Source organism: Thunnus albacares, chromosome 18 (genome assembly GCF_914725855.1).
Source record: "Thunnus albacares chromosome 18, fThuAlb1.1, whole genome shotgun sequence".
Classification (NCBI taxonomy): domain Eukaryota; kingdom Metazoa; phylum Chordata; class Actinopteri; order Scombriformes; family Scombridae; genus Thunnus; species Thunnus albacares.
In genome coordinates, this window is record NC_058123.1 from 27561942 (window position 1) to 27576284 (window position 14343).

At 40.5% G+C, this 14343-nt stretch overlaps 2 protein-coding genes across 2 annotated transcripts; both read left to right on the top strand.

Annotated features, from left to right (window-relative positions):
• Nucleotides 1-383: 383 nt before the first annotated feature.
• Nucleotides 384-5236, top strand: LOC122968888 (cilia- and flagella-associated protein 251-like). The gene is made up of 2 exons (XM_044334405.1): nucleotides 384-1242; nucleotides 1420-5236. Exons 1-2 carry the CDS (start codon nucleotides 691-693, stop codon nucleotides 1600-1602), a joined length of 735 nt encoding a protein of 244 aa, XP_044190340.1. The 5' UTR covers nucleotides 384-690; the 3' UTR covers nucleotides 1603-5236.
• Nucleotides 5237-9745: 4509 nt separating this feature from the next.
• On the top strand, nucleotides 9746-13364 carry thap1 (THAP domain containing, apoptosis associated protein 1). Its single transcript, XM_044334469.1, has 3 exons — nucleotides 9746-9932; nucleotides 11253-11445; nucleotides 12154-13364. The coding sequence occupies exons 1-3, from the start codon at nucleotides 9862-9864 to the stop codon at nucleotides 12577-12579; spliced, it is 690 nt and encodes a 229-aa protein (XP_044190404.1). The 5' UTR covers nucleotides 9746-9861; the 3' UTR covers nucleotides 12580-13364.
• The last annotated feature ends 979 nt before the right edge of the window (nucleotides 13365-14343 follow it).

Here is a 14343-nt window from a genome sequence, read left to right on the forward strand (position 1 = left end):
GAGAAAAATAATATCAACAATGACCTAATTGAGCTGAATATTTTGATGTTTGAATGAATTTTCCACATTGAATAATGTGAGTTGAGTGCCAAAAAGTGGGTGGAATAATAATAAATATGCAGAATAACATAGTGTGAGCAGAGCAGAGCATGTATTTTTATACTGTCCTAAATATAAGCAAGAGAGACAGACACTTAAAATTACACTTCAAAGGTATCACATGACACTCGGTATTCGAGAAATGTTGTAGGGGTGTTCAGGTTATGTAGGGCACAGGGCTATTTTTGAATTTTTAGGAAACACAAGAATTATTAGGAGAATTTCATGTAATAGTGTACTCCACACTCCAATACAGAAGGTGGCGGTAATGCACCTAAAAGCTGTTTGCTAACCGCCATTAAAAAACAGAAGAAGAAGCAGGAGCCACAACAATAACACGCAGCTAGCAGCACTGGCATGAAAACCCAAGAAATATCTCGTTTTTAGGTCGTAATTGTTACAGTAACATATACAGACTGACTGCTTCGGTTCACAGATTGAAACAGCGTCTCCACGCAGGTGAATTTAGGTGCCGTGCAGCGTTTTAAACACAGCAACACGCCGTTGTTGTGACGCGCAGACGGTAGACGGTTAGCTTGTTGACTGTCCGGTTCCGTTTCATGTCACTGGTCTCCGGTACCGCGCGCAGACATGGAGAGCTTATACAAGCGGAAAATGTTCGCGTCCATGCGGAAAACCAAAGTGGACGCGTCCAAGAAGCGGCAGATTGGCCTGCCCGCTTCTATCCTGGACGACAGTGACGAAGGCTCCTTCTCGTCCTCCTCGTCCGGATCCCAGTCCGACTTCCAGAGCTCCCCGGAGGAGGACAGCGCAACAGAGGACCGGGGCCGGAGCGACTCCGGAGCCACGTCCAGCGACGACAGCCGCTCCGTGACCCGCAGGAAGCGCTCGTTCCTGGGAGGCGACGACACCTCCTCGTCCTCCAGTACCGGGGAGGAAGACGACGACGACGAGGAGGATGAGGACGAAGAGGAGGAGAGGAGCCAGCCGAAGAGGCTAGTGCAGCCCAGGAAGCGGAGCAGGTTGCAACGGCAGGACGAGTCGGACTCGGACCATGCGGAGGAGAAGCGGAGAGAGGAGGCGGAGAAGGCGAAGAGAAGGCAGAGGCACAACAAGCTGCTGGCGCTGTCCCGGAGGATGAAGGCCCGGGTCCCGAGCCGGAGGAGGAGCCGTCTCAAGCAGGTACACCTCCGGACCCCAATCACACACTCTCTCCTAACTTAAGACTGAAAACCGCTTGTTGATATCAAATAATTATAACATTCAAAGATGATCTGTCATGATTGAGCTGCTCTCACAAAGATTAGTTTAAGTTAAACCTGACAGTTTAAAGTTTACAACATGTGTTTGTATTTTCAGGATGCAGGTGACGAGGAAGAGTCTAAAGAAGCTGAGGATGAGGCCGATGGAGATAAAGATGGAAACGGAGGGAAAAACGGCAGCAAGAAAGAGGCAGCAGGAGGTGATGGAGGAGGGAGAGAGGAGGAGAAAGACGATGAGGAGGAGGAGGAAGAAGAAGAGGAGAAAGAGGGGAAGAAATAAGAGAACAGAGGAGGAGTTTGAATGTGAAAAACTACAGACTTTTAATGATCTGAAAAACTTTCTTGGTTTATACAGTTTTTTTTTTTCTCCTGCAGCGCTTAAAGTGGGAAACAAAAACACTAAGAGCTGGAGCTGCAGGCTTTTCATGGTCATATCTTGTTGCTCTAGGAACAGATATTGGTGACATGCAACAAAAAGATGCACAGAGGATCTGGAGAGCCTTACTGATGAAACGTTACTACGCATTCTGCCAAGGAAGTGGAGCCTGAAACGGGACACAGCTTTAGAGAGGGAAAAGTGTGGCTGATGGAGATCCTACTGCAGGTTCAGTGTTTGTTAGTATCTGCACCTGCTGATCCACTGATGTGTCAACTCCATCACCCGAAATCACAAATCCCAGATGATGATTTCAGACATATGTCGTGTCAGTGTTATACAGGAAGATTTTCACAGGAAGATCATTTAGCCATTACAGAATTACTCTTTATTAGCTGCAGCTGATCTAATCAGCTCCTGCTCATTTTAACCAGAGAAAGCGACAGTTAGCTCTAAATGAGAAGCTGCTGCTAATGAAAAACAGTGAGGAGAGATAAAAAGTTCAATGAGTGATTCTTTAGTATTGTACCTTAATGAATCTGGTTACGTTACAGCCCAGGAACCATCCTATTAAATGCCACAGGTTTGACCTTTTGAGTTTGTTTGCATGCACTTAAGTAACCGTGTTACTTAGAGAAACCAGGTTATACAGGTAGTTAGAAAAGGCCTTTACATCTATTTATCTAATCTAATCCATGTATAGATGCAGCAAGTCAGTAGTCATGTTTCTCCCCTACCCTCAGCCTTATTTTAGAAGCAGAGCTTTCTTATTTTAACTATATTGGTGACACAAGCTGCTTCCTGGCAATTTTTTTTTGTGCGTTAATGTGTCTTAAATCTAAAGTGTTGGTTTCAATTTTAGACAGACGTCGGATGGAAGCATTTAAATACGAGAACTGCCGTGTAACATACAGTATTTGTCATGCACATGTTCATGTGTAAAAAGCTGATTAGAAACCTAGCTCTGCGTATACACGGTAGAGAAATCAGCGTTCTCCAGCAGAAATCTAGTTTTCTAATCCCCTGCCTCCGTTGTGGAAAACAGGAGTCTCATTTATGTTACAATTAAGAAATCATATTACTGCAGAGAGCTGACCGTCAGTTTCTTCAGTGCATGTAAACACATTGATCCGTGCTGGCTCCATGCCACCGCGTCATTTCAAATGACTTTTAAGTTTTAATTTGATAAAGTTTTTTGATACTATCTTTTTAAATTTGGTTAAGAGTCATTTTAGCATCAGTGAAATGCCATGTGACTTATCTTAACTCAAGGTCCACTTACTGGCTTTTGCCTGAGCTTTCAACTGCATCTCACAGTCTTTTCCCGTGAACGGAATTGGCTCGGATGTAAAAAAAAAAAAAAAAAAAAAAAAAAAAAAAAAGAACATCTAACACTGAAAGAAGAGTGTTAGATATCAGCAGGTACACTGCTCCAGAGGTTTTACATCTCATGTCTCGTAGACCACAGCTGTTGGACGTGAAACGGTAACAGACTGTGTCCATAACAGTCCCATAGAGCATTGCTGTAAGAAACAGCCAATGAGAGGGCACTTAGGGGTCTCGGTTTGTTACGGACTGCAACAGCAGAGATCTCTGACTGTGACACGTGTGATTTCACAGCTCTGGATGGACAGTGACCGCTGAAGCTTCTGGGTACTGTAGTATTTAGAGACATTGAACATACCCAACTGACAGCACTTTTTTTTCCTCTTTCATTTATTTTGTGTTTGATTAAGAGATTAAATCTGGACTCTGGTCCTGAAAACCAGACATATTTTATTTTTCTGTGTTGACATCTCATACACTCACACACACACACACTCACACACAGAGAGAGATCTCACCTGAGCATTTAGACTGACTGAAGTCAGTCACTTGTATATTTTCTTGTAAAGTAGCTTTTTATTTGTCACAGTTTAAAGGCAAGTTTGCAGAGAGGTCGATGTGTTCTTGTAGTTTTGTCCATCATTTCTGAGTCACATATACTTTTGATTCAGTAGCTTCATTACAAAATCATGGAGATGCATCCATTGTGAGGATTTCCTGCTTTTCTGTGTTTTCTATCATTACAAACGTAATATCTACGGTTTCTGTCGGTCAAACATAAACAAGACATTTGAAGATGTCACTTGTGACTCTGGGAAACTGTGAAGGATATTTTCATTATTTTCTGACATTTTATAGCCTACATAATTAATTGAAAAGAGTTTAATTGATAATGGGGATCATCCAGGCCTATGTAATTGTCCAAAAATTGAGGGACTGCACACATTTTAGGTGTGTCCCCTTTTGTTTATCTCTTCCAAATAGTTAACTAATGAACAAGATGGAGTTAAAATTACAGCAGTAAAGTGTTTTTTTGACTTGATGTATGATAAAGACAAGTGAGTTAGTGAGTGATATTCATTCTTGACCTTTGGGAACAGTATATTGTAAAGAGAATCTGAGCTCAAAGGTCCACTAATAGCTTTTTTTCTGGGGACTTTCAGCTGCATAGTTTAGTTATTATGTGACTATTTACATCCAACGCCAAAGTATTAGTAGTGTAGTGAATGTGTATATGTCCAACCTGAAGATATTTGTGTCTCACGGACTTATTTGAGTCTCTGAATGTAGATATTTTCCGGTAAAATGTTTTCCCAACTGACAGGAAAGATTGACAGAAGAATCAAAATAAGATTCAGGCTCGAAAAACAAAGAGTCATTTTTTCTCTATTAAATGTTGAATTAGAGGTTTGGGATCTAAATGCAGAAAACAGATTGTGGTTTATGTTTTGCATTCGCTGTGAAGAATTTAACAAAATTTGTTCAGTCCTTTCTGTAAATGTTAACATATAAATGATAAAGCTTTAGTGTTTCCTTTGTATAGAATGGATTTGGGCGGACCACCCAAAAAACCTTTCTCACACTTTTTTATTTATTTTTTCCTTTCTAAAGGTTGCCAGTGCTGCATTCATGTGCTTAAACATAAATTGGACAAATAACGTCCCTAATCAGACGTTTTGCTCTTTTTTTCCATATTCCCTTGTTTCCTTGTTTCCTTCTTTCCTCCCTCTGTAATGGTGCGTTTGAGTGCAGTCATATAGATTAGGAAAAAGACATCCCTAATCAGAAGTTCAGATTTCAGAGGTTTTACAACCGCATATATCAGCCGGTGATAAACTGGGCTGCAAAGAATGTTTTTTATATCTAGAGTTTGTAGTTGAGCAGCAGCTTCAGTCTCAGTTTGAACTTCAGTCTGTTCAAACATCAGCAGGTTCAGTCTGCGGCTGCTCAAACTCAACGTATACAGTATTTAAGAGCTTTGTGGCCTTCTCTGCATCATTTAACTACTGGACTCAGTATGTTATACAGTAATGATGACACACACACACACACACACTCACCCACGTCATACTTGCATATCAGTGCTGTGTGTTATTTGTTTTCGATTGTATTTCTGGTCTTTTGTTGCTGTAAAAGCTCTGCAGACCAACTTGCTCGGTTGTAAACACCTCTGTTATTAATAAAGTTTTTTGTTTGTTTTTTTTTGACCAGAGATTTTTGTGTTTGAAATTAACACAGCATAACTAGAACTACATTTCCCATGAACCAGTCTGCCCTAAAAAGTGCTCCTTTATTTTTATATGTGAAAACTGAGAGGCATACAGAGCTGAGGTCTCAGGACAGTAACGTGAGCAACTTATTTGAACACTTATATAACAGCATTTGGTTCAGCAACTACAGCTGTCACTATGTATATTTGACTTCATAGTCAGCCAAAGATATTGCACTTTTTACCCCGGAAAATCATTCAAATTAAAAATACTGTGGTATTTACATGTGTATTTCTTTGGTTTGCAGGGGAACAAATGACAAACAGTGGCAAACTAAATTTCATCATTTGTACATCCACATTTCCTCTTTTACCTTTGAATTATATAAATATCTACAAACATTAACAGCACAGCTGGCACCAGCTGTGAAAATGTACACAACTACAGTACATATTTACAGTATATATACCTTTGTGCTTACTCTTGTCTGTGGCACCAGTGGAAAGTGTAATTACATGATTTTTCTCTCACTCATCTTTATTTACAACTCTATCGCAAGTTTTTTTTATTGATACAAAATACTGAGCATAAATTAACACTTCATTTTTGGAAGTGATTCCAATATAATTTTAAATCTTCTAAGCCCAAATTGTGACTAATTTGTTCACACACTTTAATTTTAACGCACAGATTCCTTTGTGCTTTCGATTGAATAATTGTGCACTGACGTTGCACTATTTAATATTATATTTTATCTTCTTTTTTATTTATCTTGTAAAATATGCTTAATGCTTCACAAAAATAATGCAGTGTTGTGTTTATGTTGTGAAGGGTACATGCAAGACAGGATTAATAGGATGAAGGGGATAGAGTATGATAAGTCATGTGCATAAATTATTCATTCAAGAGCATGAGTTTTTTTTTCTTATGACACCTCCCAGACTCTATAAATGGTCTATCACATTGACAAAAATATATAATTATCATAATAATAGTAATAATTTAAAAATTATGTAAAAAAAAAAATCCTTAGCAACCAAGCCTCGTTCATAATTAGCCATAAAGTAGATCAAAACTTAGAATATGGTTCTGTGGCAGACTCAGGCTGTCTCAGGCCTGGGGTGAAAAAATATGTTTTCTCCTTTGTGTGGGCACCTTAGAGGGCACTTTCACAGTAATTTTTTTGTCCTTGAGGGCACGAGGGGTGGCATTTGCCCCCCTCCCTTGAGTCCACCAGTGATATGGCTGGACCATGTATGAAATGCTAGAGGGCTTTTAATTTGAAACAATGGATACAGGAAGTGGCAACCAAGCCCCAGGAAGTGTGCAGGGCTTTGAAGTCAATTTGACATAGTGGCCAAACTGTGGAATTACAACTTCTGGGTCCAACAGGAGCCGCTTGATCTAATTGTTTTATACCCATTCAAGTTAGCTGGAGGGCTAAACTGGAAGTTAGCAGTCTCAGCCAGCGGAAGTCTCTAGTGAGCATGCTCTATGGGTGCATGGGGTCCATAGAACGTACGCTCTATGGAAGACATGTTTCATGTGCGTAATTTCTTTACAGCACCAGGTGGCTTTTTGGCTTCATGCGCTACTGAGCAACTTTCATAGGAATGAACAGGGCCCCGCCTCCGACCTGTATCCAGTTCTCTTTATGCATCCATGGCTTTGACTGAAGCCAATTTACTGTGTCCGGAATCACATACTAACATACGCCTACTGCATACTCAATCAGTATGTACTGCTTACTGCCTACTAAATGAACGATTAAGTATGCCAATACCAGCATACTCAAGCAAGACAGTCATGTGACTGCATCATGTTACTGCATCACATGACTGTATCGATAACAACCAGTCTCAACCGGCCACCAGCTCCTCACATCTCCCAAAACGTTGCAGTGAATTTCCAAATGGGCGTTATTTGGATAAACTGACGACATGTTGGGAATCTAAATGGTTACTTTCTTGCCTGAAAAAATATTACAACTTAATAAAGTGACATATTAACATTCCTACAGCAAACAGAAAATTACAACAGCTTAATCTCCACCATCGCTGTGAAATGCATGGCCGTCCAATGGTGTAACTTCATCACTCAGTCAGTGACAAACATTCGTGTTTGTAGGGATGGACCCACTGTTGTGGTCCAGCCAAAAATAATGTACAGCATATTGACTGGGAATGTGCAAATGTTCACAGTATAAACAATATATGTAATGTGAAATAATACAAAGGATACAAATAGTTGCGTTAATGTAACGTGCCATGTTAGATGTGATGAATTCACAGATGTGCAATATAAGCTTATTGAATATAATATGTAATGTACATGGGAGGAATAGAGTCCATGTCAATGGGGGTCCTGGGCCTTGACAATGAGGCCAACTGCTGTGGGGAAGAAACTGTTCTTGTGGTGTGAGCTTTTGGTCAAGATAGACTGCAGCCTCTTGTCGGAGGGGAGTGTTCAAAAAAGTTAATGGCTGGGTGGGAGGGGTCGGCCTTGATCTTTCCTGCTTGCCGCAGTGTCCTAGAGGTGTGCAGGTCCTGCAGGGACAGCAGATTGCAGCTAATCACCTTTTCGGCACAGCGGATGATACGCTGCAGTCTGCCCTTGTCCTTGGCAGTGGCAACAGCGTACCAGATGGTGATGGAGGAGGTGAGGATGGACTCAGTGATGATAGTGTCGAAGTGCATCATCATTGGCTTTGGCAGGTTGAATTTCTTCAGCTGCCGCAGAAGTATATCCTCTGCTGAGGCTTCTTGGTGAGGCTGCTGATGTTCGGCTCCCACGAGGTCCTGGCTGATGATGGTTCTCAGGAAGTGGAAGGACTCCACAGTGTCGACTGGAGAGTCACACAGGGTGATGGGGGCGGGTGGGGCTGGGTTCTCTCTTAAGTCCACAACCATCTTCACTGTCTTTAGAGTGTTAAGCTCTGTCAGTGGTAGCAGTACCCTGAAAAAGTTCATGCATGTTATTAATTTTATCACAAAAATCATTGTTAAATCTCAAGTAAAAGCTGTTTGAGTCATTCATTAGCTGCTCATCAAAAGTAATGCCATGCAGAGAAACTATACTGCACTTATTGTGTGGATGTATTAAAATTCATGCTATGCATCCAGACTTGAGGTCATAACTAATACATTTGGACTCAGTTTTATTATTATATTCAAGTACTTTGTAATTACAGCATGAGTAGTTTTGTCTCCACTCCTAAAAACAGCCTTTTTAACCCAAAGCAACCAGGCTTGTTATTAATTGGTAAAAGGAAAAAAAAAACTATATAGGAGTTACACTGTCCACAACAAAATATCATATCAGCTATTCACTTTACTATTAGACAAGAAAACCAGTAAATGTTCACATTTGGGAAGATGGAACCAGTGGATTTATGTTTTTTTTTCTTAAATAAAGACTTAAACCATCAGTTATCATAATTGCTGATTCATTTTCTGTTGATCACCTAAGCAATTAATCAGCGAATTGTTTCAGCTGTCAAAAGTCACATGTTCTTGCACAGCACTCACTGCTGTATGTGACATTTTAGCTCTGCACGGTAGCATATTTTGATTACTAGTTTATCTTACATAAATACCTCTCAGAAACTGGGCCATAGATTTATTTACTAATGTGATACATTTTCATAATCTGTGTCGACACTGATGACATTGACTCATCATTGCTGACTTGGTTTCAAGATGCAACAATGGGAGCCAATCACTTCATCAGGTTCACTGTGTAGATTAGAGCTGCAACAATTGGTTGATTGACAGAAAATTTATCTGTAACTATTCTGATAATCAATTAATCATTTCAGTCATTTTTCTTTCTGTCCTCCACCACTCAAAAATGTGTTTTCCTTGCTTTTACTTCACTTGGATGTTTGAGTTTCACTGTGCAGAATGATGTATGTGCAGAGCTTGACACTAGAGGCTTCATCTACTGAAAGTGGAAAGGTTTTTGTACTCATTGTAAATCAGATTTTAAGGGATGAGCCTACGAGCATGATTTATGACATCACAACTAGGCTAGTTCGGAGGCTAATTGTGGTCTAGTATGCAAGTTACACAAGTGTGATGTGGACACTTGAAGCCTCCAGTGCACATACACTAAGAATGGACTTTACAGTGAAGAAGGATACATCTTGTGTCAAGCAGTTCAACTTTTGAGATGAACAATATTTGCATATTCATAGATTCTGGGTTTTTTAATGAGGGAGAATAAATAGATGGAATTTTACTTTAATGAGGTAATTGTACTTTTTTGAGGAGAAAACATATTAGACACATTATTATTCCAAGCAGGGTATTTTTGATATAGCTTACAGCATGTCTGGAGGGGATCTTTAAGAAACTATTCAGTGACCAAAACATCAATTCAAAGCGGGCCAAGTACTGACAATCGTCAGATAAAGAGTCTCGGTCTCCCCCCGGTGGACAAACTGGGATATCACAGCGAGCTAAATTTCTGCCAATCAGAGGGGAAAACGTAGGTCATGTGACTGGAAGGTGACTCCGCCATCATTGTTAGTGGCAGTGAAGCCTGTATGGAGGAAATGGAGGAGCAGCAGCGGAGCCCCGTGGACTGTTAGTGCGCGTGTCAGTGAGTGTTGTCCGGGGCAGCAGCCATGGTGCAGACGTGCTCAGCGTACGGCTGTAAGAACCGCTACCATAAAGACAAAGAGATCTCCTTCCACAAGTAAGTTCTCTGAAACTGCGTGTTGACTAACTAGCATTAGCTGTCCCAAACGTGATGGATAAGCACTGTGTTGTGCCGTACCGCACCGTGGAGGGTGTCATCCACCAGCCTGCATTTACTAATCAGCGTTTTTAAAGCTGTTTTGCTCATAGTCAGCAGTAGATAGTTGTTAGAATTTGACATTACATATTCATTGTCTATAGATTTTACTCCTAAAATCGGGTCACAGACAACTCACCAAGCACCATTTTACTGTGATAAACTGAAAGTCTTTTATCAAGTTCGTCCGCTGGTCGCGCAGTCTCCTTCCGCCAGATCAACAAGTTAACTAGCACCGTGCTTACAGTGGCGATACCTAAACATTGATGCTCAGATGTCATTAAAACGTAATTTAATTACATTTTCGCATATTTTTATATGCCGAATTTACCCGGACATTATGCATGTTCTTAAAAACACTTGTTTTAGATTCGAAAACATGTTTGCGTTATCCAGAAATACAGAAATGCTAAAGTCCATTAATTCTGATTGGAGTTCGGTTACAGTTCTTCATGTAGCAGCGCTTGTTGGCTGTCAAGCTCATGTTAGCCAGAGTCTCCTTTGCCGGAACATAGTAAACATGTGGAGACCCTGCAGGTCTGGCCATGTCAGACGAGTTGAACCAGTCTACTAATAACACAAGTTACAGAGCACTACATATTCAGTTAAAATGCTATTTCTCAGACTTACTTTAGCAGCCTGCTGACTCTTTGTCTGTGTGAGACGTTCGGTTCCCTGATAATCCCAGTAGGTTGAACAAGGCAAGAGTTCCTATAACAGGTGAATCTGCTTTTAAAGTGTTTTGTTGTTGTTGTTGTTGTTGTTGTTGTTTTTTACTGAGTTCTGTGTGGAGGACTTGATGTTTACCAGGAGAGGATTTCTGATGGAACCAGGCTTCAGCTAACAATTTTGATGTAAAGTTGACTTCTTAAATAACATAGAAGAATAATCTGTTATCAGACCAGTAAGGATGACGATAATAAGATTCAAGATTATTTTATTGTTATTTCTCAGTACTCACATACAGTGAAATGAAATTCCATTTCTCCCAGACCAAAAACAGTGCACTTATAGAATAAATTATTTAAATAAGCTAAACTGCTTTAAATAGCAGATTCCTAAAACTATATTAAGAAAGTTTCAGAAACATTAGGAAAGCATTTTATTTTGTGGAAGTGACTGATGCAATATATAATATTAATCCTACTAAACTAAACAAATCCAGAAGTAATAATATGGAATACATTTTTACGCGTATTGATTCCTTACCTGATTTTCCAGGTTTCCCCTGGCGCGTCCAGATGTTTGTGGTAAGTGGGTGGCGGCGATGAGGAGGAACAACTTTAAGCCGACAAAGTACAGCAACATCTGCTCGCAGCACTTCACCAAAGACTGCTTCAAGATAGAGTGCAACAACCGAGTGCTGAAGGAGAACGCTGTGCCGTCGCTCTTCACTTTCAACCTCAGCATCAAGGTGAAGTAGGCCACTTCACATATTTTGAGACGTGACTGAAGTACCCTCTCACACAGTCTGTCCCCTGTGACAATGGCAGACAGTGTTACACTGAAATTAGCCACCGTTCTCCCTACACAATTAAAACGACAGGGAAGAAACGTCTCCAGAGATTTCAACACATATGATCATACAGAAAACACACCAAACAGTTGTAACATTTATCTGATCCCTGATCAGTTAAATCAGTTGAATCTCTCAGTTGAACTACAGTTACAACTAAAGTGTCAACAAAGTGACAGCTGCATCTAAATAAAATTCAAAGTTAATATCAATAAAACAATACTGTCAATATTTGTCAGAAATATGTCAATTTAAGGGGTTTTATTTTTGCAAGTCCACTTATAACAACGTGTACAGCTGCATCCATCTCATCACCAGTCTGCAGTGGTAGCAGCAAGCTATCCTGCCTACAGAGCTGTGATTGGCTGATTGTTTCTCCAAACAGGGGAACAGCTGTGAATTCAGCATTGATGTCAAACTCAAATTTTACCTCTCATATTATCCACCAAACCCCCCAAATTCTCAGGTCTCAGGACCAGCTCCAGTCCTCATCAGGATCTCTAGTCTTGTTGTCTTTATTTTAAAATAAGAGGCTGCTCTCATCATTGATACCACCATCTAAAACAAACAAATCCATCCTTGACTTGTGTCTTTTCCGTCTGACAGGCGGAGTCCCTGGAGGATCCGTTCCCCTCAGAGATCCACTTCCCTCTCTCTATGGCTTTGACCTCTGACACAGTGATGGTGGAGGAGGAGGATGAGGACGAGGATGAGGACGAGGAATCTGAGCCCGGGAGGAGCCTGGCCGACATCCGTTTCGACACGGCGTCCGTCTCCTGCGACCACAATTACACAGTGGAGGACTCTGCACGGCAGAAGAAGCGCATCGAGCAGCTGGAGGAGCAGCTGGAGCGTCTGAGGAAGACGCTGAAGACGACGCAGCAGAAGTGTCGGCGGCAGGAGAAGCAGCTCAAGAGGCTGAAGGCGGCCTGCGAGGCACCCAGGACTGTCTGTGAGCCTCCGGCAGCGTTCGGCGAGGGATACGTGATTTTACCAAAACACATCTACCACACACTCAAAGGCATCGAGTAACGAGGACGAGAGAAAAGATAGATGAGCGTGATCAAATCTCATATCTGTCAACAGCAGCCAGGTGGACTGTTGAAGAGCTGTTGAGCGAGGCGGTGAACCCCAAGCTGAGAGCTGAAGGACTCACTTGTCCGGGAACATAAATGCAAAGAAGTGGAAAACTTCAGTTGGTGCATCCAACAAACTCCGACATATATAATTTTCTTTTTATGTTTTCTGTTTGGGCTGCAGTGAAATGACTTGAAGTGAACTCACTATAAATTAATAGTTCAACATTTAGGGTTTGGTTTTAGTGGGAGGCGTATGCTGAAATAATTTCTCGCCAAGCAACAGCCAGGTTGGAGTGCTAGGCAACCAGCGTAGATGTTGCACAGCCGTGTGGATAAACAGTTGTTCATTAAGAAATAGTTCCATTTCTGTTTTAAATTCAACAAATGAGATATAACATGTTGTAATTAGTGAGCTTTATAGTTTATTGGTTGAAGTTGGGACAGAGTCAGGCTAGCTTCTTCTTGCCTCAGTAATAGAAAGAAAGCAAACAAGTGTTTCCCAAAATGTTGAACTATTCCTTTAAAGATCCTGCTGTGGGACTTGGGGATGCAATTGAAAATATAGACTTTAACCTCTATCCTGTTTATTTTGTTTGTCTTTAAAGAATTGTTCCTAATAAGAAGAAAACTCCCAACCAAGGATTGTGTGTAACAAATGTTTAAATGTGTAATACAACTGAACACTTTACTTTTTTCACTTTTTTTCTTCACATAAACATGGTTCAAAACATTCTGTTAGTTTTTGTTTGTGTGTATGTGTGTGTGTGTCTTTATACAGCTGATACTGATCAATTAACCATGATGCACTTGATCCGTGCTGGTACTGGTCTTCCAAATCAGCTTCGGACATTGCTAACATATACAATGTGTATATGTGTTAGATTTACGCTGTATTCATAAGCATTCCTCATTAGTAGCACAAGACCATCATATCTTTCTGTCTGTTTGGATTTTTCTCTCAGGAAAAAGCCCTTATTGGACAGTCGATTAGTGAATAAACAAACAGGAAGCAAATGGGAAGAGAAGCTGGACTTGAACCAGTGACGCTGCAGTCATGTGGTATTTGCTGTAATCATTCAGCTATCAGGGCACTAAAGTCTATCAGTGACATCATAATAATAAAGTCAGTCTATAGAGCATTTTTCAAGGTACTCAAAGACACTACATAAGTTTAAAGGATCCTAAAAAGCAAAAAAGACACATTAAAGTCACAAGGTAGCACATAATGTTTAATTTATGAAGAACTGAGCTGAGGTGTAATGAGGAGGCCGGATGTGGAAATGCTCACATGTGATTGAAGCTTAATTCAAGTGTGTGATTGTCTGCTATATATTTGCCATCTAACACTTAAGGGGTTTCTGCTCATGTAATCTGTAGATAAAATATTGAATTCTTCACGACAGTTCGGACAGGTCTGTGTACCCACTAAAAGAGAATCCTGCAGTAAGACAAAATAGCCATAACTGATAAACAGAAAATACTCTGTTTTGGAATTTTAAAACAGATAGACAGAAGTAAAACATATGTATGGTTGTTCTCTTTGGTAGGGTGTGGTTAATCTTTACATTTTTAATGACTGCTGAGGAGGCAGCAAAGTAGACCTGACCTTTGATTATCAGGGTTTAAAAGTGAGTCAGACATCAACTACCCAGCAGCAGAGATACCTCATTATAATATGTGCAATAAAACCCAAACATACATTGTAACATCTTTCCAA